The 25000-nt window shown below is 41.4% G+C and overlaps 2 protein-coding genes across 5 annotated transcripts in view; one reads left to right on the top strand and one right to left on the bottom strand.

Moving 5' to 3' along the window:
* Window positions 1-9532, bottom strand: part of phkb (phosphorylase kinase, beta) — an 89935-nt gene extending 80403 nt beyond the window's left edge. For 2 of the 4 annotated variants that reach the window (XM_053616772.1, XM_053616771.1), the window contains exons 1-2: window positions 9452-9531; window positions 4456-4542 (exon numbers count right to left, since the gene is read on the bottom strand). In XM_053616772.1, the coding sequence (XP_053472747.1) occupies window positions 4456-4542; window positions 9452-9515 (151 nt within the window). In that variant the 5' untranslated portion in view covers window positions 9516-9531. Of the gene's footprint in view, window positions 1-4455; window positions 4543-7965; window positions 8936-9451 lie in introns of those variants that run through there. The other 2 variants (XM_053616773.1, XM_053616774.1) reach the window with 2 other exon arrangements.
* A 12-nt stretch (window positions 9533-9544) lies between these two features.
* itfg1 (integrin alpha FG-GAP repeat containing 1) overlaps window positions 9545-25000 on the top strand; it is a 126182-nt gene continuing 110726 nt past the window's right edge. Inside the window, exons 1-6 of the mRNA XM_053616775.1 lie at window positions 9545-9999; window positions 10861-10945; window positions 11483-11625; window positions 12236-12293; window positions 13249-13323; window positions 13406-13500. Of these exons, the coding sequence (XP_053472750.1) occupies window positions 9816-9999; window positions 10861-10945; window positions 11483-11625; window positions 12236-12293; window positions 13249-13323; window positions 13406-13500 (640 nt within the window). The 5' untranslated portion in view covers window positions 9545-9815. The remainder of the gene's footprint in view (window positions 10000-10860; window positions 10946-11482; window positions 11626-12235; window positions 12294-13248; window positions 13324-13405; window positions 13501-25000) is intronic.

The raw sequence follows: 25000 nt of genomic DNA, 5'->3' as shown, positions 1-25000 counted from the left end.
GATACACAGAATGAACACGGGAGATGGAAAAAGTGATGGAAGGAATAAAGAGAGTGTGAGGTTTCTTCGCAAAAAAAAAAAAAAAAAAACCGAGTTAAAGGCTGATGAGGCGAGCCTCAATCTCAGAGAGGCAGTGGAATGGGGGGAGGGGGGGGGGAGAGGGAGAGACAGTTACTAAAAATATTGAGTAGTAGCAACTGTAACTTTACTTTATGACTGAAGGCACTTATCTAACTTTAATTCATCATAAGTGATTTCCGAAGGGTGACTATGATTCATCATGACTTATTTTCAAGCAGTGACTATGATTCGTTTCCAAATGATGACTCCTTGATTCATATAACTCGTAATAATTCATTTCCAAACACTAACTCTACAGTACGATTCGCCATTATTTATTTCCAAATAATGTCTCTATGATACGTCATGATTCATTTCCAATTGGTGACTCTTTGATTCGTCATTTATTTCCAAATGAAGACTCCTTGATTCATCATGATTCATTCCCGAAGGGTGTCTTTGATTCATCGTGAGTCTTTTCCAAATGGTGAATCAAGGACTCATTATGATTCATTTCCAAACGATCATTCAGCTAGACTCAGTTACAAACAAGAGAGTCAAACGTGAATCTTTATTAAACTTTAGCTTTAGTTTATGAAAAAAACACTCATTAATTACAATTTGATGGCATGTTAATAACTTTTGTACTTCTGTGTTCAAATAGAGACATTGACACAAATGGTGTCTAGTGTACATAAATCTTTTGAAGTAGGAATTATGAAAGAGAGTCTGTTCTGTATTGAACGCTTCACATTGAACAAGACCGTTGCAGGGGCAGGAAGTGTCCTAATCCATTACCTCAAGCACTTCCTCTAACTGTCACATGTTCCGCATATAAACGTTGAATACATTTCAGGTTCTTGAGAAAATAAACTTTATCCTGTTTTGTTTGTAACTGAATAAACGTTATATCTGTTCTCAGTGTGTTTTGATCTGTGTCACGCAAAGACACGATTCATATAAACCAATATGATTCTTTCTGACTCTATGATTCATCATGATTCATTTCCAAATTGTAACTTTAGGATCAAGTCAAAGATTTGCTCGAATAATTCACTGCGATTGGCTCATGGCGAACGAGATCCGGGCGACGTGACGATGTAACGTCGATATCGTAATAAATTACACGACAATACACTTTTCTGAGATATCACAGGTTTCATTTTTACATTTACAGACTCCGATTGGAAGCAGCTAACGCTACGACTGTGTACTGAATCTTTAAAATTGTAAAAATGTAAACTGTAGACTTTATTATTTCTCTTTTTTGCAACACCACCGCGTAAACAAACCTGTATACTCTGGCTACGTCCACGTTAATCTGGATAAATCTAGGTTCTGGTCTTCTGTCCACACTGAGACGGCGACTTCGTCCAGCAAAATCTGAACACATGGCTAACTTTGAAGACGCCATTTTCACATTGTAGCGTGGACTGAGAAAACGCAGATATTCAAAAACAATGGCGTATTTTTATTCATGTGACGCAGTCAGCATTAAAGGGGTCATGACGTGCTTTTTTTGTTTTATTTTATTATCTTCCCTGAGGTTTAATTATAATATTAGAAAAGCTTTTTTTGCACAAAACACATGTAAAAATGTGTAAAAATGTAGTAATTCACAACTTGTTTCTACCCCGTCTCTGACGCTCTGACTGAAACGATCGCCTTTTGTGTCCTTTACTTTTAAGACTTCAACGTAACCACCCACTGCTATGATTGGCTAACACGTTTGCCTATGAATGAATCATCAACACCCCCCCGCCCAAAACACGTGCGGAACGGTTTTCAGCGACTGAGCACAGGTGGGCGGGGCCAACGATGCCATGATGTAAAAGTAAGTGTCGATGTTTTGCTGTAGGGGCGGTCGTATGCAAATGTACAGTATTTGCCCGTGTGACGTCACAAATTCCTTCACATCCAAAGAGCCGTATCCAGTTTGATGGTGTTGTTAAAGATTAACACTATTTAGTGAACTAGTGTGTAATTTGGATGCGAGTCTGGATAAAAATCAATTTCTGTAAATAACCAAACAATAAATACTGTGAATGAATTTTAATGACTGGTGGGCGGTCTTAGGGCAGGCGAGCTGTGAGTTAACGTTAATGCTTTGAAGGTAGATTGCGTTTGTACGCTGCTAACGTCAGGTTAGCGCGCCGACTCGTCTTTTTTGATCTGCTACAAAAACTCCAGCTGTTCCTCATTCCTTTTTATCCCTGAACAAAACCTGCACCTGAATAAATCAGCTCACTTTGTATAAAAACACTGAGGAAAAAAACTCAACAGCTACACTAAATATCCATTTTATTGGACAGTTGGCATCGGAGTGAGTTCATAAATCGGTGACAGATGACAGCTGAGGAAAATAATGGTGTAGAGAGCAGAAAGCGAGAGAGACAGACGGGTGAAGGTCAGCCGGTGAAGGAAGATGGACGAATATTGATTGATCACATAAAGCATTTTTACACAAACTGCAAATCATCCTCGTGGTCCGCCTCATCGCGGTCTGCGCTTCTCCACCACACACCGACGGAGTCATACTGCTGCCGGAATCTGGACTCATTTCTACACAGCCGACTCTTTGATTCCTCTCGATTATTTTTCAAACGGCTCTTTTTTAAAAAAATTTTGATTCCTTTCCAAGTGTCGACCCTTGATGTCAATTAACCTCCAATCATTTTCATTCATCATAATTAACCTTCATACTAGAAACTCTAGTCCAAAATCACATGGCCAAATCTTTGTGTTTCACAAGTCTTTGTGATTCATTTCCAAACGGCAACTCTTTGATTCAGCATGATTCATTTAAACTCTTAGAAAGTATTTAGTTCATGATTAATATAGGATTCTTGGTGCATACAAAGAGTGACTATATGATTCCTTTTCGAAAGTGGGAACTGTATGAAATATCTTGACTGTTTTTTTTGATAGGAGCTAAAAGATTCATTCTGATTCATTTACAAATAGTGAACAGATTTTTGTCAAAAACCTTGGATTTTTGTCAAAAACTGTTTTTTTTTGCTACTCCTCCTTACAAATTTTGTCCAATCACCACCAAATTTGGCACCCATCCTCTTCAGAGTAAGCCTCACAAAAGTATTCAAAAGAATTTTGGATTTGAATGGTTTGCCCGTAATGGGCCAATGAATATGACAGCAAAGCCGCCAAACAGGAAGTGAGGCTGTATCTCAGCAATGACTTTGCGCACTGACACAAAACTTGGTAGACATCTTCAGGATACTCAAAAGTTTGTCCAATCTTCACCAAATTTGTCTCATATCATCTTGAGACCCGTCTAAACAAAAGATCTCAAAGGACCTCTGATATTCAAAACTGCTCTCCCATAACGTACTGGCAAACATTTGAAACTACAAATCATTTTTGAATGCCTTTGCCTATAGTTATGGCCCTGTTTTGATTGCTTATGCAACAACCGCAGCATGTCTGTGAATGTACAGCTCACAGAGTCTGGGTGCTTGGCCCCCCAAAATGCTGATTGCAGCTTTATTTATAATTTTTTATGATTAATTACCAAATGGTGACTCTATGATTCATCGATTCATTTCCATGTGGTGAGCCGATTCATTTTTAAACAGGTGACATTTTCAAACATTCTGTAAATTATTTCAGTTCAAGTGATTCGTCTTGATTCATTTTCAAACAAGAGACTCTATTCTTAATTTTGATTCATTTACAAACGGTGAATCCATGGTTCATTTTTCAATTTAATGGCTTTGAGGACTGAACTGACTCGTTCACAAAATGGGAGAGTATGTGATTCATCTTTTTTTTTTTCCCCCCCCCCAATTAAAGGGACTTTAAAATTCATCATGATTCATTACCAAATGGCGACTCTATGATTCATCTTGATTCATTTACCATTAGTGAATCTACATTTTTTTCCATTCACAGATCTACAAGCTTCTTATTCATCATCTTTTCCCTTTCTTTAAAGAGATTTCATCATCATGATTCATTACCAAATGTTGGCTCTATGATTCAACACGATTCATTTACATATAGTGAATACAGGATTCATTTTTAAACAGTTGACTCTATGATTCACCTCATTATTCGTAAACAAATAGGACAGATTGTGATTTTTTGTTTCCCTTTTCTTTTAAGACGAGAGATTTTATAATTAATCGTAATTCATTTCCAAATGGTGACTCAGTGATTCATTTTTTAAACGGGTGTCTCGACGATTCATTTTTAAATGGGTGATTATACAATTTATCTCAGTTCATTTAAAGTGTATTCAGGAAAACACACTCCGTGTGCTTACTCAAAGTACCTGCATATTGAATGTAAATCAGGGTGCATAAGTGGCATCTTCACATCCACTACGAGAACCAAACGCTTCATCCATGTAATAGAGTCAGATTTTCAAGGTCTCACCTGCGCCGTAGAACCGGTCCAGTTTCTCCCACAGAGGCTCGTCCTCATGGTGCAGGATGGACAGCTTGAGAGGTTCATAAATGGAACCTGATGATGGAGAAAAGTTGAGCGCTCTTTAGACTGACACACTGAAGGGCACTTTAGTTCACTTAGAGCCGTGCTGGAGCTCTCCAATGCTGCAGCCATGCTCAAGTGCACACTTCATCGTCTACGGTTTATTCTGAGGTCCTACTCATCCAGAGCTCGATCTGAGACCTGAGCTATTTAATGAGCTGCAGATATTAACACATCAGACGAAAAGCGCTCGTTCAGTTCAGCAACAGTGCTGGGAGAGAAAAAAAACCCTCATGAATAAAGCAAATTCTTATTCACCAACCCACAAAGCATGACAGGACACGAAAAGTGGAATTTAAGGAATTTTTGTCAATAAAATATGTCAATCTATGGGCTCAAGCTTATATTTCATAGATTTGACTGGCACAAACCCAGAAAAGCAAATCCGAGGGAAAAAGCCCTGAAGCTGGAGCACTATTTCAGACATTTCGGAGTGATTTACATTTTAATGGAGTTGGCCAACGGTAAGTACCTCGGCTCCGAAAAACTCCCATTTCTCGGAAAATTAGCATAATTTCCATTAGCCTTTAAGTAGGAAGGACAACGCTATCCGTTATAAAATAACTCGCAACAGGAAAATGAAAGAGCTCATTTAGCTTTTACTGTCAACCTTTGAATGAAAATATTCCGCTTTGCTAATCTCTTTGCTAGTTCTATAGCTAGTCATCAAGCGAACAACTTGAGAATTAGCTTTTTAGATACTAGGTGCCATTATTTATTGAGCTCTGCAAGATTCCGAATGGGTGCGTGGCGTTCCTTGTTTCACTTCATTTGTGAGGTGATTATCCAATCAGAATGGAGCTCATTTACATATAACGGTCTTAAAGACACAGTAACCAAAAAAAACAGCTTGAACAATTCTGAGGTAAAAAAAAAAAAAGAAAAAAAAGAGTGAGGTTGGAAGAGAGGCATGTAAAACTGAATCACAACATAAACATGTAATTAAAGGACCTCGGGGAAGTGCGAAAGTAGCCATGAGGTATTTTTTCTTTCTTTCTCGTTTTCTGGTGATCTTGACACAACAAAAAGCTGTTTTCCACGGTGTAATTTTATCGTGAGAAAATCTCACGTTTTGTGAAGGGGACTGGTGTTGCACGCACGTTAGAGTCATCGTCACCGCCGTCATACGTGTAATAATTACCGGCTGTAGAGACAGACTTTAATAGAGAGGGACGTCCCCTCCTCAGGAGTCGGACTCCAAGTGGGAAGCCGTCACTCACCGACAGATAGAGAGCTGTTTCAGCTCGAACGAGTACCTTATTAAAGTAAAATCTAATCTGTTATTCCGTGACGCTGCGGGATTGCGTCAAGCTTCTGCTACCTCCAGAACAATAAAACCGTCATCTTGTTATGTCAAGTACACCGAAAAATTCAGTCGCGATCAGGAGAAAACGACTATTTTGTTACGTTGATATCACGAGAAGACAAGAAAGAAAAAAAATAATAATCATGCACGGCCTCTTAGGGCTTCCGGAGGGACGAAGATAAAAAAAAATAAATAAATTTAAAAAAAGGCAACGCAAAAATAATACAGGATACTGGATATTTAAACGTAAAACAGATCAGACATGCCCAACATGTGAACCCAACACCAAGACCAACGCTGATTAGAAAGATTCCGCATTCAAAGACAAACATGAGATAAAATTCAAACCCAGTTAGTAGATTCTCTAAAATTAGACTAACGATGGTTCATGCATGTGAAAGGCAGACTTTCCACTGAGGAACTTTACCTCAGAAATGGTTCAGATCGTGAAATACTGTAATTATATGACTATTTCTCAGAACTATCTGCGTACGCAGACTCTCTCATAATGCTTACCCATTAGTGATATGTTTACGGCTATAAAATAAGAAGTGGTTGTGTTTTGTTTCACAGTGAAGCTTCATGTTTTGACCGGGGTTCCCAAACGTTTTGGCCAAGTGACCCCAAATGGACATTTTCTCGGACCCCAAGCTTTGAACACATTACGCTTTTTAAAAAATTATTATTACTATTCCGTTTTAATTTTAAAAGTGTCATCCACTTGACGTGCGGCACTTCAGAGCCCAAACATCCCTGTCCGTCAGGTTTCCGAGCCGAGCCGGTAAACACACTGACGAGCTCTGCAAAAACCTTCCCACTGTCGTCGTGACTGTCGTCATGAACCGCGTCAGAACACTCCGACCTTACACTCAAAAGTATCTACTAGTCGAGAAAATCCAGAAGGTTGGTACTCAAAACAGAGCTTTCAGTGAGTCTGAAGGCAAAATAAAGATTTTATTTTATTTATTTATTTATTTTTAGAATTCAAACAGTAACTCTAATAGGAAGCTGGGTTAGTGTTCGTGCTCATTAACAGCCTAGAAAAGGCTATGAATAAGTACATGATTTGAGACTCTATGCTAGTTCGCTTAGCGGAAGGTAGACCTGTAGGTTTCTATTGTTAAACTACACTCACAGTTCCATTTCAATCTATTAGCACACAAAATCCATCTTCGATATTTCTAATACTAATCTGTAAAATAAACGAACGAAACAAAAAACGGAGATTGTGAGTTTCTCTCGCGAGCCCCGTCTTGGGGTCACGACCCCTAGTTTGGGAACCACAGTCTTGCAACTATTATTGTAACCGTTACCCTAGCCCTAACCATATGGACTCTGAAATAGAACATGTTTGATTGATTTTTGGTTTAATCCCAATTCCAATCCCACCCACATCCGCAGTTATTTGGTTTAATCCCAATTCCAATCCCACCCACATCCGCAGTTATTCTTTTTAATTTGTACAAAAAACTTTGTTGGTTGTATTTCCAAAAATATAAACAAGTCATTTAAAACAGCTGTTCTCAAAATGGGGGCTGGGAACGTCCCGTCTGTTAATCACAGGGTCTCTGATTTATAGCTGTTCTTCTTTAATCCGTTACAGTGATGGAAATCACAATACGAGTTATTATGTTTGTTAACGAGTTCTTATAGTTATACGTTTGTTCGACTGGCCATTTGAATTAACGTATCTAGTTGAAACTTCAGTAAAACATATAAATGTAATATATATCCATCCATCCATCTTCTACCGCTTACTCCTTTTCAGGGTCGTGGGGAACCTGGAGCCTATCCCAGGGAGCATCGGGCACAAGGCGGGGTACACCCTGGACAGGGTAACGTAATATATATACACACTATAAATAATAGTATATAGCCTGAATATTTATTCTAGACATTTAAATACTGATGAATAATTGAATAAGACTATGTTTCTAAAATAAATCAGTCCTGAGGAGGTCTGTGATTATTTTACAGTTGTAGACGTCCCTGACTGCGAGAAGTCTAAGAACCTCTGATTTAAACCAGCAGGAGAATGATCATTCGGAGTGTTTATCACATCATTCCACCCCCGATACCCTCAAACTTACCGTGTCTGTCGAGTCTGCATTGGGAACGGGGACGCTCGCGGGCAGCGCTGGCCATTTTGTTCGTTAGCCGAATGCTACCACACTACAGCACTACTGAAGCTCTGAGGGTTAGTACAGCGTCCGTGGAGGAAGAAATTACACAAGAATTCACTAGATTAAGCGTGCAGCAACATATATACATTCAATTAGACTGGATCATCGCTGTCAGGAAAATAAGGTACCAGTACAGGTACACTACCGGTCAAAAGTTTAATAATAAAGTCATCAAAACTCTGGAGTAACACAAATGGAACTATGGGAATTATGCTGGGACAAAAAAATACAAAATAAATATAAATTATTTAGCATTTTAGCATCTTCAAAGTAGACGCCCTTTTTGCCGAGAATTTCCAGAAATGTATTCTCTGCATTTTCTCGTCACGGATTTCCGTGAGATGCTTTTTAAACAGTATTAAAGGAGTTCCCACCTACGCTGGACTCTTATCAACACGTTTAATCAGACACGTTCAGATCAAAAGGTTTTTAAGATCATGAGAAACATTTCAGTCGAGTGTCTCCAAACTTTTGACCAGTAGTGTGTATATTGTAGTTTCCTTATTGGTAAAAAAAAAAACAACAACAACAACAACAACAACAACCACATAGCAATGTAAGCACAGTTTTAACATTCTCAAAATTTTTAAGGTGTACTACGGTCTATTTCCCAGGTGAAAGGTAAACTAGAGAGGTCCAAAGACCCGGCCCTGAGGGTCTCACACCTTTACACAAGCGTTTACAGGCTGAAATGTACAGTTTAGTACCTTTATTTCTGGTTCAGGTGAACAATGAAATGTGATTAAAGGTTTATTACTCCCAATTCATGCAGTTTATCACACTTCCAAACTGGTCACATTTCAGATTAAATAAAGGCCATTTATGTCATCCAAGTTGGATTTCTGAAGCAGAACAGTACTCTTTATTATTATTATTATTATTATTATTATTATTATACCAGATTACATCACCCAGTTTCTTAAAAACCCACAAACGGTTTCTTTAATAACTTATCATTTTCATTTAATGACATTAGTACAGATTTACAACAATCCAGGTTTATTTGTAATTGATTGTTCATGGAATGTGGCTGATTTCACTGCATTTCTATATGATTACACAGATCAATATACTTAATAATATTGATTTAACAGCGGTTAACTCGTGTGAGATTGAAACACCTTGAAAAATTAGACTTATTCATACTGTGTGAGTAAAATTAAGTGCAGAATATTGAGGTTAATGTTGTATTATGGTCTTAAAATAGCCTGCAGTAACACAAACTCCAGCCTGACCTTTAAGCTCTCACCAGTATCGTACAGGCACAAATGCAACACACACACACACACACACGTATATGCAAGCACACTAAAAACAACCAAATAAAAGATAAGAGCTTAAAAGTAAAGAAGTTCAGGTGTAAAATGATGTCATGCGTGTGAAAACTGCAAACCTGAACGTTTAGATCTGGCTTTAAACTCCAACAGCTTCCAGCCGACATCAGCCAGGGTTGCCATGTTTATTATCGATGAACAATTTACGACACTGTCGTAAACCAGGAAGTGAACATCCCGTGACGTGATGGTGTAACCGTTATTTGTATAACTTTATTTGTTTTGTTTTTAGATTTTTTTTTTTACTAAAACTGAAATACAAATTTAATAAACATATAATATCATATTTAAGCCACCATATTTAAATATATATAACTATTTCCCCCCTCCCCCCGGAAACTCTGAAAAGCTCGTGAACTTCTCCGTTAAACCCGCTGCCGTATTCCACTTCGTGTAGTTCCACTTTACACGACAACAACCAGGATGTGGCTGTCTACACATTCCGCGTTATTAGCGTTAATTTTGTTTATTACAATTGATCGGCACGGCGCGTTCGGACTTCAGGACGTGACTGGAGCTTTATTCGGGTCGGAGAATGTGGGCACAGTGGCCGCGTTTGGAGATTTTAACTCGGATAAACAGACTGATGTTTTTGTCATCAGAGAAGGCGAGTACCGGCTGTCAGTGCTCTTAGCTAATGCTAACGTCAGTTAACCTTTACAGGCAAATGTTTACATTTTAGACGATAAACAAATCATATTTAAACACTTACGAACCTCCATGAGACGTTTATATTGCTTGTTTAATGAATAAACGGAGTTGTTATGATGATGGGCGGTGTACCAAATACTCCTTGTGCAGTACGTAGGGCAGTGCATTATACACCCTATGTAGTGCACCTTACAAGAAACCATCCCTGGACACTATTTAGTGCACAACAGAGAGCATAGTCTCTGACATAAGAGCCCTACAAGCTATTTAGTGCACTAGGTAAACACAACAGGGACTAAGCATTTAGATTTAAATAAGTACACTACATAGTGTATAATATAATGGCTCATACACCCTGTTTAGTTAACTTTATATAAAATAAAGACCCATTAAAAGCCTCAGATAAGTGCACTAGATAGAGTAGTGTGCTGTATGAAGACTGAAGGTGGATCCCGTCATCCCCTCGACAGGTGGACTCACTATATAGGTATACTCACTGTATATCTGTTAGTGAGTGAAGTGGGGATGTTCCCTGTAGAAGTGCAGGGAGTAGTAGGTCTTAGTGCACTATGTAGTCACAGAGGGGACAGATGTAGGGATTGAGAGTGTATCTTTGTGTACAGGTACACGACCTAGGGTATTAAAATGGGTCCTTTAGTATTTAGTGCACTATAGTATGTACCCAAAGTATTTATTCTATTTATCTCATCTTCTGTACATCTGGAGTGAAGTGCACGTAAAGTGTAGATTATATATGTACATGTTTATATATTTATACAGTTATATATTTACATGGTTATATGTTTATATGTTTCAGACTCTGAGCTGGTGATTTTCTTGGCTGATGTTAAAGCTCCGTATTTCAAACCCAAAGTGCATGTAAAGAAAGATGCGTTTCCAAGGTAAGTGTGTGTGTGTGTGTGAGAGAGAGAGAGAGAGAGTGTACAGTGTGTAAGTGTATTATTCTTGGTGTTACAGTGGTGTGTGTGTGTAAGTGTGTTACTTGGTGTTACAGTGGTGTGTGTGAGTGTGTGTAAGTGTGTTACTTGGTGTTACAGTGGTGTGTGTGTGAGTGTGTGTAAGTGTGTTACTCGGTGTTACAGTGGTGTGTGTGTGAGTGTGTGTAAGTGTGTTACTTGGTGTTACAGTGGTGTGTGTGAGTGTGTGTAAGTGTGTTACTTGGTGTTACAGTGGTGTGTGTGAGTGTGTGTAAGTGTGTTACTTGGTGTTACAGTGGTGTGTGTGTAAGTGTGTTACTCGGTGGTACAGTGGTGTGTGTGAGTGTGTGTAAGTATGTTACTTGGTGTTACAGTGGTGTGTGTGAGTGTGTGTAAGTGTGTTACTTGGTGTTACAGTGGTATCAGTGAGTGTGTGTAAGTGTGTTACTTGGTGTTACAGTGGTGTGTGAGTGTGTGTAAGTGTGTTACTCGGTGTTACAGTGGTATCAGCGTGATCAGCAGTGTAGTTCCAGCTGATTATGATGGAGATTCTCAGATGGATGTTCTGCTCACCGGCCACACGACAGGATCGGACCTGCAACGCACCAGCGTCTTCATCTTCTGGGGGAATAACCAAACTCTGAGTAATCACACACACACACACACACACACACACACACATACACATACAAACACACACAGACACAGTACACTCAGAGTGGAAATAACTGTCTATCATTCAGAAAAGGAACAGCGTGGAAAGATGGAAGGGTAAATGGAGGGGTAGATGGAGGGGTAGATGGAGGGGTAGATGGAGGGGTAGATGGATGGATGGGTGGATGGATGGATGGATATGGATCAGTGAGAAAATTTGGGAATGAAGCCCCTGATGTGATGAGTGGATGATGGCTATATGGATGGATAAAGAGGTGAAAGGATAGATAGAGAAAAAAGATGGATGGATAGATAGATAGATAGATAGATGGTTAAAGGGATAGAGGGACAGACTGATAAATGGATGAATAGATAAAAGAATAGAGTGATGGACAAAGTGATGAATGGATAAAGGCACAGAGTGATAGATCAATAAAAAGATCAATGTAGGTATGGATAGATATCGGATAAAGGGGTATGGTAATGGATGGAGGGACAGATAGTTAATAAGAGAGAGAGGGAGAGATAGAAAGAACACTCTCACTCATACACACACACACACACACACGCACACATTAATTCTTCTTTACTCTCTGACAGATCAAAGTGCTAGAGTCGACCTGAATGTGACCTTTAAGGATCAACCTCTAGTTATGGAGTAAGTGCACACTCACACTCACACACACACACACACACGTACACATACACAAAAACATGTCAGTAGATGGACTGTTGACTCTAAATTGCCCCTGGGTGTGTATGTGTGTGTGTGTGTGTGTGTGTGTGTGTGTGTGTGTGTACGTATGTATGTATGTATGTATGTATGTATGTATGTATGTATTTATGTATGTATGCGAGTGTGTGTGTGTGTGTGTGTGTGTGTGTGTGTGTGTGTATTTGTATGTTTGTGTGTATGTATATGTGTCTGTGTGTGTGTGTGTATGTATGGTACTCCACCATGGATTGGCTTTACATCCAGACTGTATTCCCAAATCTCGCCCAGCGTTCCCGGGATAAACTCCGGCTCCACTGCCTCTGATCAGGATAAAGTGTTTCCTGGATGAAAAACTCAACACAATATGGAGAAAAACTGCAAATCATCTTTAAATCGCTTCTCATTTTTCACAACACGTTAAACACGCCGCTGAACCCGTGATGTGTCGCACCGCTAAAACCAGACCTGCGTTCAGAATTTCTTTGTTTATTTGCATATTCACGTAATAACAATTTTCCATACAAACAATATACGTATAGTTGTGTCTGAAAGTTTGTATCCCCTAATCATTTCAAGGCGGTAAAAAATACAGTCTGTCTATCGTGTATGTATTTTGTATTAAAAATGAAATCCCAGTGTAATTAAACACGTAAAACTAAACAAAATAAGGAGTACGCAAATGTGATGCACATTTCTAATTATTCATGCTCATTTGGGCCATTTTTAAAAGTTATGCTAGTAAACTAATACTTCTAAATGTCTTGATATAAAGATATGCTGAGGGTGTCCTAACTTTTGCACTCGAACGCGTCTGTTCTAGAAAGTTCTGTACTGAATGAATGAATACTGTATGAAGTGTATAAAGCATTCCTGATGCGTTCGTGTTTCTCGGCTGCAGCTTTAACGGCGATATGATCCCGGATATTTTCGGAACGGTGGGCGACTCCACAGAGGTCTGCTATCTCCGTGGCAGGTAAAGGGAATTTCGGGAGTTCTGTATCTTAACGATTTAACCGTACAGGTAGGACTCTGATTTATTCGTTTTTGTTCTGCAGGAAGCCGAAGTGTGAGAAAGCTCTGGGGTCAGACGTGCAGATCCGCGTTCCTCACTCCCACGCCTTCATCGACCTTAACAGGGACTTCACGGCGGGTGAGTCACGATTCCCGTGTTGGCGCTTTTGAAAGAGTCGTTTAGAAATACGGGCAGCGTAAAGGTCTTCTTTCTGAAGAAGCGTTCGCTAATAACGGCCGATGACGCTCGCATGAAAGCAGGCAAATGAGAACTGAGGCGAAATATCAGCAACGCTTTTGTATTTTGGAACCGAATCCGATCGTTTTTATGCAGGCATGTCCATAGGGGGCGCCAAAAAATATGTATATGTGACATGTAACACTCAAAATGGCGGCTGTATCACAGAAGTCCCGCCCCCAATCAGATTCACCAAACACCTCGTTGGTTGACGTTAGCAGAAGTCCTGTCAGATATTTTATTAGTTATTAGAGAGAAAGAAGCCTGCGATGCGATTTTGAGTTTCTTGTGCTTTTTTGGGGGGAAATTTCTACCGTACGGAATAGTTCTGCGCGCTCTTTCGCAGCGATGTTTGTTGGTAAATGTAGCTTTTCCATAGCTGGACTCAGCATTGTGATGACATCACATGACGCATCTTGGCCCAAATCTGCAGTCATTTTAAAACATTGCAAGTTCCTCTGAATAACGCGGAGTTTGCGTTCATTTGTGCGATCGCAAAATTGTGACATCCTCAAGGGACTGTTTTAGTTATTATTGACACCAAAGACATCAAGATATTTAGGCTAGGTTGTCAGATCCGTGTCTGAAAAGCCAGCGTTTTTAACGTATTGGGCGCGCGATGTTGAAACAAATAACTGGACTTGTACGAATGGAAATAACCGCCAACTAGAAGGACTGTGGTGGAAAACGATGGCAGCCATCAACTAAGCCGTCGAGTTCTCAGCTTACGGTCGGCTTTGTTAGGATTAAAGTATTCCGTCCATATTGGGACGCTGTGGTGCTTGGACCCCTGTGATTGCTTTTTCGAGGCTATCTTCTTATATTTGTGGCGAATTCCCAGCGTTCGTGTGCACGTTACAACCCGTAGCCTCTTGTATTGAAAAATTGAGGTGTTTCGAAAAGGTTTTTATGGAAGAAATGGTCCAGGAGAGACACTTTTTTTTATTTCTTCCTGGTAGTTTGAGACCCGGGTGATTTCTAACAGCCTCTCGGAGTGAAACATACGGCGGTTTTCGACCCGAGTGTGAAAGGAAAGGCGTTCCTTTTTCTTCACCACTGAATAAATGAATCTCCGCCCCCAGACTGTTTTTGTTTCCTGCTTTAGTCACTTGTCATCAAGATGGAGTGTCTTCACTGCCTTGCTTTCTGGCCAACAGATTTTGAGTCTTGTTTGATCCATACCCGATGGAGTGTGTGTGTGTGTGTGTGTGTGTGTGTGTGTGTGTGTGTGTTGTTTTGGAGCAGATGGGTGGAGGAGTCATGTAACTCCCTCTCTCCTCCTCTCTCTTTCTTGCTTTCTTTGTCTCTCTGTCATATTTGCTCACTGGGCTGTGATGTTTGAACCCTCTGGCGTAATTAATAATTAAGCCGGAGAAAGATTTTAAAACAAAGCACTTCCAAATAATCACTGAATCACGCTTCAGTGGCAGAGCAAACACTCGCCTCTCGCCGAATTCTCCACAACACCGCGAGGGTGGGGCTCCGTTCGGTCCTCAGACGTTCACGGTTGAAGTTTGGTTCAGTCGAGAATGAAATGTACACGATGGACCCGATCCGGACCGGTGTTCAGAAGGTGTTAATTCGATTTTCTGTAACGGCAGCTCTGACAGGAAGTTCGTTCTAATACTGTACGTCGTCGTTTCTATAGTAACCTCTCATTCATTGGGGATGGGACGGGATGAGATGTTTACTTAGCGTTCGCTGAAGGAGTCTCCAGTGTCAGCCAGGGGTAAAGCTGTAATTTTCAGTTTTCCGACATCTTCAGGGCAGAGGAGTTTACGCGTTGAGGTTCATGACGAACACGGCAAGCTTCCGTTTGATTTTTTTTTTTTGCCTTCGAGAGAGAAAAGAGAACTCGAGTGAGAACAGGAACGAACTTGTTTCTTGGATGAAAAGTCTGACGTGGTGTTGTTTAGTAAATAAGGAAGGAATAAAACACTTTGGGTTGTACTGTTATTGGAAAATAATCAGCTTCCGGGTGGCGACGGCGTCTCCTCGTCGTCACGCCACCCGCTGTTGATGAGTTTCCTATAACAGCGTGACATGGAGTGTTTTATTCCGTACGAATATAACAAAAAGGGATGAAAATGTGGACATGTAGTCAGCACGTTACATGCAGTAACGATAACCGTGATAAATCCGACGGATTTCATCTCGATATCGCATCATCGTATCGCCGAGCTCTACTCATAACCCCAGTGCGAAAATAAAGGCGCCCCACGTGACGTAGAGTGAAGACGGAGAATTTAATTTAGTCCGAGCCGTCACTTTAACAGCTCGGATTAGACTCTACGTCTCTGCTAAGCGATAACGTATATAAACTATACGTCCGTCTAATTCCACATTCGAACTCCCCACATAATCTCTCGGGGCCAATCCGAGTGCATACAGTGTTTAAAGCTCTCCTCATTAAACTCATCTGACTGTAATAATCTCCGTGCTCAGGGATGGACCGCGTCAACGAAGCGATCGCAATCTCCTCTCGGAGTTAAGACAGTCCGAGCGTGCTGGTTAAATAAATTGTAAAAAAAAAATTAAATAAATAAATGTTGATAATAAATAAAACCACGTGCGAGGGAGCGAAAGCAGCGTCGGACACGGATTCAGCTGAGGCTAAAGAGGTCACCGTGTCCTTCACGGCGAAGTCGCTCGCCTCGGCTTCGTCTCCACACGTGCCCCATCGCTCTCAGCACGGGCTTGGCATCCATCGCTGCTCCCGAGCCATCTGGAGGCTGTTCCCGCTGCTCCCGTTGCCATAGAAACGCACCTCTGATTGGCAGCCCTGTGGAAAAGAAGCAGGGAAAAAAAACAAGACAGAAACGTTTCCAGCAGCTGTGGAGGAATCACAGCAGCCACTAAGAGCATGGGAAGAATAAAAAAATAAATGTTTTTTAAAAAATAAACATAAGGCTTTTTTTTTCTGCTACTAAATCTTCATAAGCCGTGTAATTATATGCAGAGTGGCGGTTCTGGGGTCGGGTTCTCTCTAAATGAGCACTTTTGGAAAGACGATTTCACCGAATTTGAATGTCTGCTATTTTTAGAGATGCGCTGCAACGTTATTCATCGTTTTTTTTTTTTTTGTTTTGTTTTGATTTTTTTCCTCCCCTCAGAGGCGTGATATTATCCGACGTATGGCACACGGTTTCAGAGACAGGCTCGGTCTTTGTCTCAGGCTTTTCCTGAGATCATTTCTCTACAATTTTATTCGCAGTCCTTTTTTTTAAATCATCTGTTCATCTTTCTGTATTTTTAGATGAAATGTGTCCTTTCGACGATCCTGAATTTGAGCTTCGACACGTTAGAGCCGAGACGTTGGCCACGTCTCAAATCGCACGCTGTGCACTTTTATTTTTCGCACTATACAGCCGAAATGTGGACTCGAGGGTCAGGTTTATTGATCGAGTCGCACTAAAGTCCCTAATGTGCTGACTTGTGCCTCAACTCAAGTGGCTAGCAAACAAAAATGAAGAAATTCTGTAACAATTTTATTTATATATATATATATACATATACACACACACACACACACACACACACACACACAGTTCATATCACTGGGCTCCCCTGCTCATGTGAGTGTTTTAAAATCTTTTGGATGGAGACATTTTTAAAAATACTGTTCGTGTGGATGTGATTTATTTATTTATTTATTTATTTATTTATTTATTTTAATGGAGGAGTGAAGACTATGGGCCTCGTTTATCAATCTTTTTTAATACACTTAATAAAGTGCGTAAATATTCGTGCGAACGGAACAAAAAATTTCTGCCGGTTCTACAAGGGTTTCAGAAACGCCGATGTCGACGGATGGCGATCGCACGTTAGATACCGAGCACGTACACGACACGGCTGATTTGTGTTTGATGTAAACGCCATAAAAGGTAAAGCTCACGGAGCTGAAATGACGAGTAAAGGGCAGAAAAGACTTTCTCAGAGGAAGTACTGGAAGTTAGTTTGACTCACTTCAATGCCTGTGTGTGTGTGTGTGTGTGTGTGTGTGTGTGTATGTGTATATATAAGTCTAAAGGGAAACGTTCAGGAAGCGTGTGGCTTCACCACAGCGTGCTTTGACACCTATCTAGGACCCAAATGTGTATCTCTGTAGGTTCCTCTGGCGAATCAGAGAGGAGGCTGATGAGTTCGGAGAGCTTAGCGAGTGGAGTCGGGTTCTCGCTCAGCCGCCGGTCACGCTGCGTTTGTTTACGGTGCTGATGCTTTATGGGATGTATTGCCACCCTGTATATCTCCGAGATCTGACTCCATGCAGAATGTTGACACTGTTATAAACTCTCTTTACACTCCGGAGTAATGACAGCGAGTCTCTCACATCCGCACCGTATACTCCTGCCTTAACGCTATTCAAGGCATCCGTTTAAAAAAAGAAATAAAAAAATGCTTACTGCCAAATAATTATAAACGTCATTACACGCAAATGTGCACAAAAGCCATGGATGCTGCCTCGCCACTGGTTGCCAGGCAACCTTGTATCGCGGTGCCGCGAGCCACAGCCAATTAGGTGTCGTTTTTTGAGCAAGAGCGACAAGTTAATTGTAGAGCAACGCCAACGAAACAGATTTACCACATTAGGGGCTTAGTGAAGTGGGAGTTGATCAAATCATTATCTGCTGATTTTTAATTTATGTATCTGTTTATTTCTTTCCCCCCCCGAGTCTCTGCCGAACGTCACGAGACTCTGAGATGTTTTTACATGATACTGTAACACTGCGACTGTAAATATATTATTTTATTAACTGTTCATTATTTTATTATATTCATTATTTTATTATTATTATTATTATTTTATATATTAAATAACTGTAATATAACACAAATATACTAATGATTCCAGAGTCATCGCTGCAGTTTGGTGCTGTAATTAGTTTCTGAGAGGTCTCTCTCTCTGTCTTTGTCTCTCTCTCTGTCTCTCTCTCTCTGTCTCTCTATCACTCTTTCTGTTTGTCTCGCTCCATCACTCTCTCTGTCTGTCCTGCTCTCTATCACTCTCTGTCTGTCTCTGTCTGTCTTGCTCTCTATCACTCTCTCTGTCTGTCTCTCTCTCTTTCGCTCTCTCTTTGTCTCTACCTCTGTCTTTGTTTCTTTCTGTCTCTCTCTTTATCTCTGTGTGTGTGTGTGTGTGTGTGTGTGTGTCTCCCTCTCGGTCTCTCTCTATGCTTCTCTATCTGTCTCTCTGACTCTGTCTCTTTTTCTCTGTCTCCCTCATTTTCTTTTCTCACTTTCTCTCTGTCTCTCTCTCTCTCTCTCTCTCGGCCAGTCTATGCCTTTTGTTCTTTAATCTCTCCCTGTCTATCCATCTCTTTCTCCTTGTCTAATCTCTCTGTCTCTCTATCCCTGTCTTTCTCCTTGTCTAATCTCTCTGTCTCTCTATCCCTGTCTTTCTCTTTGTCTAATCTCTCTGTGATTAGTATCTGTTATGATGATAGCTGCTTATTATGGTCTGGAGATGAATGCGCTGGGCTCGGAGTAATATCTCACCCCAGATTACAGTTTCACACTGGGTGTTTTTTCTTTGCTACGCGGTAAGCTCATTTACAGACTCCTCAAGATTTAAATTCACACAATCAAATAGTCTTGTGTTCGTTCACTAAAGAACTGAAGGAGGAAAACCCCAAAACAGAACATCCTGTGGATATTCCAGAGATGATGATAATGATGATGATGATGATGACTTTTAAAGGATTTCCGTCTCAGCAAAACCTCATTCAGGTGTGATTACAGAGCGACCAACAAGCTGTTCAGCACTTCACGTTTCTCCAACAGTCAGGAGAGAAGGACACGCCTCTTCTTCTTGTTCGAAATAACACCATACCCACGTTATCTACTGATACCGTTCCGTACCGGAGTTCCTGGAGTTTTTCCGTTATTGTTGCGGCCAGAAACGCTCGATTTTGCTGCGGTGATTTTTCTGCTTTGTTTTTTTTTCTTCTGCAGAAAACGACTTGAACTGGCTTTCGCTGTGATGTTTGATGGTAAACAAGACCTTTTAGCTGCACTCGTGTTTGACGCACGTGACTCGAAGAGGACTTTGACTGAATCCGCGGAAAATCGGCAATGATTTAGAGAAATTGCGCGCTCCTCCGAATATGGCGGAGTTTGCTTGAGTCTGCGTTCGTTTCTGCGACCGTGAAGGGACCGGTCTATATTTACTGTAGATATATTTACGTTTCCTCCAGTAACTTGTCTATAATGTTAGCCCTTTACACGAGGACCTCCGTATCCATGGGGGATATTTTCCAAGCCCCCCAGTGGATGCCTGATAGCGCGGATAGTAGCGTACACTGTATAACATACATAGCTATGATAAATATAAATTGGGTACAATAATACATCAACAACAATAACTAATAATCAATTAGAACAATTATAATAATAAAAGTTACGTGTATGTGGTCATTCTCTCTCTCTCTCTCTCTCTCTCTCTCTCTCTCTCTCTCTCTCTCTCTCTGAAATATTTATGGTACTGTATTTATCACCCTTCATTCTTCTTCTACACTGGACGAAGAGATTAGATTTCCTCACGACCTCGACTGGAAAAGGGACGCTCGAGTTTGGATATAAAACAGAACTCTGTATAACACTCGTCTCTCTCTCTCTCTCTCTCTCTCTCTCTCGCTCTCTCGCTCCCGCTTTACAGTGATGTTCCTGATATATGGAACGTTTTATTTATTCCCAGTTAACTATCTTCATCTTATTTTACAGTCCGTCATGTTCACACCTCTCTCCCTCTCTCTCTCCCTCTCTCTGTGTGTGTAATCTCGTTACTGTGACACACTCCCTTTGCTTTTTTCTCGTCACTCTTGTCAGGACGGAGTGTGTAATAAAGTGTGTGAGAAATGGGCCGAGCCGTACGAGGACTCGGCGTAATCCTCCCCTCCTGCACCTACGTTCTTGCCGTAACGGTTTTATGAGATTATTTCTTCTCCAGAATAGCATCTGTGTTTTTATTAAATTTTTTTCTCTGCTGCCGTTGTGTCATGCTTATGAACGAGTCTGTCTCTCTGTCTCTCGCTCTCGGCTCGGGGCCACGCGGTGGAGCGGAGCGGATCGGCTTATTCGGGGCGTGTTTACAGGCTTTCGCTTTTCCTCGACCCTGTATTCCGTGAATTCTTTTTCTCCTTCTTTTCCTCGCACGCCGCGTACGACGGAGCTTCGCCGCCTGCTTTCATGCCGACGAGTTTCCACGCTCCGAATGAGTACGTAAGCGGCGCTAGAGCCCGCGAACAGAGACGAACGCATGCAACCGAAGCACCCGAAATATTTTCGCAAACCGGAAGCATCCATTTATTTTTTTTTTTACTTTATTTTAAAGTGTCTTTTAAACAGCTCTACATCATGTGGGACTTAAACATCTTTAGCTCTGATTTGATTTGAGAGTCACGTTTAGAGCCTGTCCTCTTGAACCCCCCTGTTACGGTCAATTTGACCCATTTCCTCATTCGAGACGTCTGAAGTACCGGTTAATCTCTCTCTCTTTCTCTCTTTGAAATGTTTTGATTTTCCTCATTCAGGGTCACGACCTCTTCTTGCGGTTTGTCCCGGACTGTCTCGGACGAGCCGTAATAAAGCGTTACTGTTTTTAAGCGGTGCTTTGCTGTTTTTGTGTGTATTTAAACCGTGGAAGTCATTTTGACCCGTAACATAATGGATGTAAATTAATAGGAACACCCCGTACACCCGCACGCTCGTTTGTGATGGCTAGTTACGTAACCAGCCAATCACGTTGCAGCAGCAGATACCAGTCAAGGGCTTCAGGTAACGTTCACATCAAACATCAGGACGAGGAAAACGTGGCGCGGTCGTTGGCGCCAGACGTGGCCGGTTTGAGTATTTCTGGGATTCTCACACGCACAACAGTCTGTAGAGTTTACACGGCATGGTGCGAAACACAAAAAACACCGAGTGAGCGGCAGCTCTGTGGGCGGAAACGTCTCGTTGGTTAGAGAGGTCATCTGGCGTTCGCATCCATGCCACGGGTCAAGTCGCAGAGATCAGACTTTTTCTCTGTTCTGATGTTTGATGTGAACATTAGCCGAAGCTCTTGACCTGTTTCTGCATGATTTTATGTATTCCGCTGCTGCGACATGATTGGCTGATTAGTGTGAAGGTGTGCAGGCGCTCCTAATAAAGTGGATGTTTTAGACTGTAAATCGTATCATTTCAAAACCGCTCCGGATCGTATTACACTTTTAATAAAAGGCTGTAAATTCTCTCTGCAAAAGTTCTACACAAACGTGTATTGTTTTTTGATAGCTGATACGGTAAATCATTTCAGGCAGTGCACTCAGCCTGTGTGTGCATGCGTGTGTGCGTGTGTGCGTGTGTGCGTGTGTGTGTGTGTGTGTGTGTGTGTGTGTTGTTTACTTCTTGCATGGCGAAAGAGAGTAGAGCCCCTTTTCCTCAAGGTCACTACTTCATCAACATCACACACCATCCGCCAGAGGAAAATCCCTTCTACACACACACACACACACTCTCTCACACACACACACACCCATCAGAGAGCGTTAGAACCCTCTCGTGGATACACCGCCTCAGGCTGAAAAGGTACAATGAGGCGACTCGAGATTTTAAAAATCAGGGACACATTGTTTTGGTGCCGTGTCTCCGGCTCTGTCTGAATTCAGAATGAGAGCATGGTGGGAATTATGATGTGTGTCATTTGTTGACATCTCTCTATCGCTCTCGCTCTCTCTCTCTCTCTCTCACACACACACACACACACACACACACACACACACGCATGTGCAAATACACTCCCAATCACATTTACGCACTCTTCATTGTCTTGGAGAAGGAATTCGGGTTAAATTGTTAACTGTGAAGTCGTGAGTTACGGATAAATTCGTCATTGAAGTCATTTTGCATCAAATTCAATGGCTTCTTCAGACAAGTAGCTTTCGATCAGAACTTGGGAGAAGTTAGGAGAAGAGGAGCTGGGAATATACAGGAGGTTGGGTGGAAGGTCAGGAGGCTGGGAGAAGAGTGACGCAGCTCCATTAGGAGCAATGATGTTAAAAAATGTTAAATATAAACTAGCTTTCAGTTGTTTGCTAATTTTCTTGGTGCAGGGTACAAACTTTTGATCAGTAGTGGACTTCTCTCTCTCTCTTACACACACTGCATGTTGCTCGCCCTCTCTCTGCCCCATGTCTCCGTTTCACAGATCTTTGCTTTGACATTTCTCTGTAATGTCACGGCTGTTTTCCGCTCTGCGCTAACGCTGTGTTGGAAAGAAGAAGAAGAAGAAGAAGAGGGAGGGAGGGAGGGAGGAGGCAGGGAGGTTAAAAGGACGGTCCTTTAAAGAGCTTTATCGATTGGCTAAAGGTTCACTTGAACACTGACCTCACATAAAGAATTGTGTGTTAATATAATCTTCCTCCTCCCACGGTCGCGATCTTAAATTACTACAGTAAATAAACTCTCTCCCTGTCTCTCTCCCTGTCTCTCTCCCTGTCTCTCTCTCTGTCTGTCTGTCTTTCTCTCCAGGGAGAGTCTTAAACTGTGATTCATTTAAGAACAAACTATATGTAATAGACGCATTTCCAATGTCTTCCACAGTCTCCACATTTTAATGTAAAGTGGGAGGAGCCTCCCCCATTTTAATGTAAAGTGGGAGGAGCTTCCCCCATTTTAATGTAAAGTGGGAGGAGCTTCCCCATTTTAATGTAAAGTGGGAGTGTGAGCTCCATCCTCGCCAATCACAAGGCTGATCTCGCTCGGTTGAGACCTTCACTCCTGCCCTGTGGAGGTTGTTTCTGGAGGTTGTTTCTCACAGTGTTTGTCATCATCAGCTGCTGTTGTTTTCCTTGGCCGACCCGTTCGGTGTCTGTTCCTCAGTACACCACTGGATTCTTTCTTTTTCAGGACAATCCAGATTGTTGTATCGGCTTTATCCAATGTTTCTGCAATGCCTCTGATACATTTTCTCTCTTTTCTCAGTTTTAAAACGGCTCGCTTTTCTCCCATAGACAGCTCTCTGATCGTCATGTTGGTTTATCCTTTTTAACACCAAATACAGCCTTCACAGGTGAAACTGAAGGATAAAACCACATCGCAACGAATGGTACGTTTGAATCCAGAGTATTGTGCTGTTTGAGAGTTTGTCCTATACAGGTGCGTGACACTACAGACACATTTTATTTCACTTCGCGTACACACAGGTGCCGTGTGGAGAGTTTGGCTCCGCCTGCTCTTTCCTGTTTCCTGCAGCGGTGTTTTTTTCTCTTGTCTCAGTATTGGTTTATTCCTCAGACATGATTTTCTCATTTCTTTCAGCACCACAGGCTGTCAGTTTAGCTCCATCCATCACGTCATTTTTCATAACCACTAACTGGCAATATTGAAATCTAGTCGGACTCGCTTCGGACACTTTGTTTATTTTTCAGCAGAACCGGATTGAGTTCGGCTTTATTTACCCCCGAGGGTTAGACGGGTGCTGCGTGTATCAGTCATCGTTATTAGTCGAGTAGACGTGATGCGTTTATAACACCGAGAAAGCAAGGAACGGACTTTTAAAAGGATATAATAACAGGGAACTCTCCTGTGGAGTTTAAGATACTTAAGACGTAAAGACTCGTCTTCGTGCTAGCGGCGTTCGGCAAAAGTCCGATGTGTAGCCGATGAATTAAAAAAAAAAAAAAAAAAAAAAAAAACGTAAACATGGATTTGATCTTTTCGGTGATTGATTCTAATGAATTGTGCGAAATCAAAGCACAGACTAATAAGGCCGCGGACGTTCCTGTCTCCGCCCGTGTGTAATTATCTCGGTGCTGGCGAGGCGAGGCGGGTTTAAGATGCGCTCTGATTTAGGACGTAGTGTTTACGGCTAATTACAGTCATCGCCGTGGAGGTTCATTCCGAGAGACAAGGTGGAGGCGGGCATCCTGTTTAGAGCAATTTATAAACACACGAGACAAATAAATAACTGAGCATCACAGCAACCGGGAAAGTGTGTGTGTGTGTGTGTGTGTGTGTGTGTGTGCGTGGGGGGGGTGTTTCTGTTGGCATGGCAACTGTCTCCGTATATCTGAGAGCTTCCTTTTGTCTTTTCCTCGATGGCTCGGTATGCTTTCAGGTTCTTTCTGTACAGATGTGAGCAGCTGTGGGCTCGCATGAGAGAGTCAGTTTTACCTTTATCTGGAATCCTACTCTCCAAATCACTTCAGACTCCGCCTTGAAATGTTAGGCCACGCCCCCTGGTCTGAGTCTGACGCTGTGCTAAGGAAGAAGGAAGAAGGAAGAGATTCGGCTTTGATGTTTTGTGTGTTTTTATAGAGAACCGGGTTCTCCTGTCGTCCGGTTCAGGAGATTTTATTACACTGTCATTTTATTTCAAATCAATCATAAAAATAATAAATATATTACAATTTTTATATATATA

Source organism: Ictalurus furcatus, chromosome 27 (genome assembly GCF_023375685.1).
Source record: "Ictalurus furcatus strain D&B chromosome 27, Billie_1.0, whole genome shotgun sequence".
Taxonomy (NCBI): Eukaryota; Metazoa; Chordata; class Actinopteri; order Siluriformes; family Ictaluridae; genus Ictalurus; species Ictalurus furcatus.
This window is presented reverse-complemented; position numbering and strand designations above follow the sequence as displayed.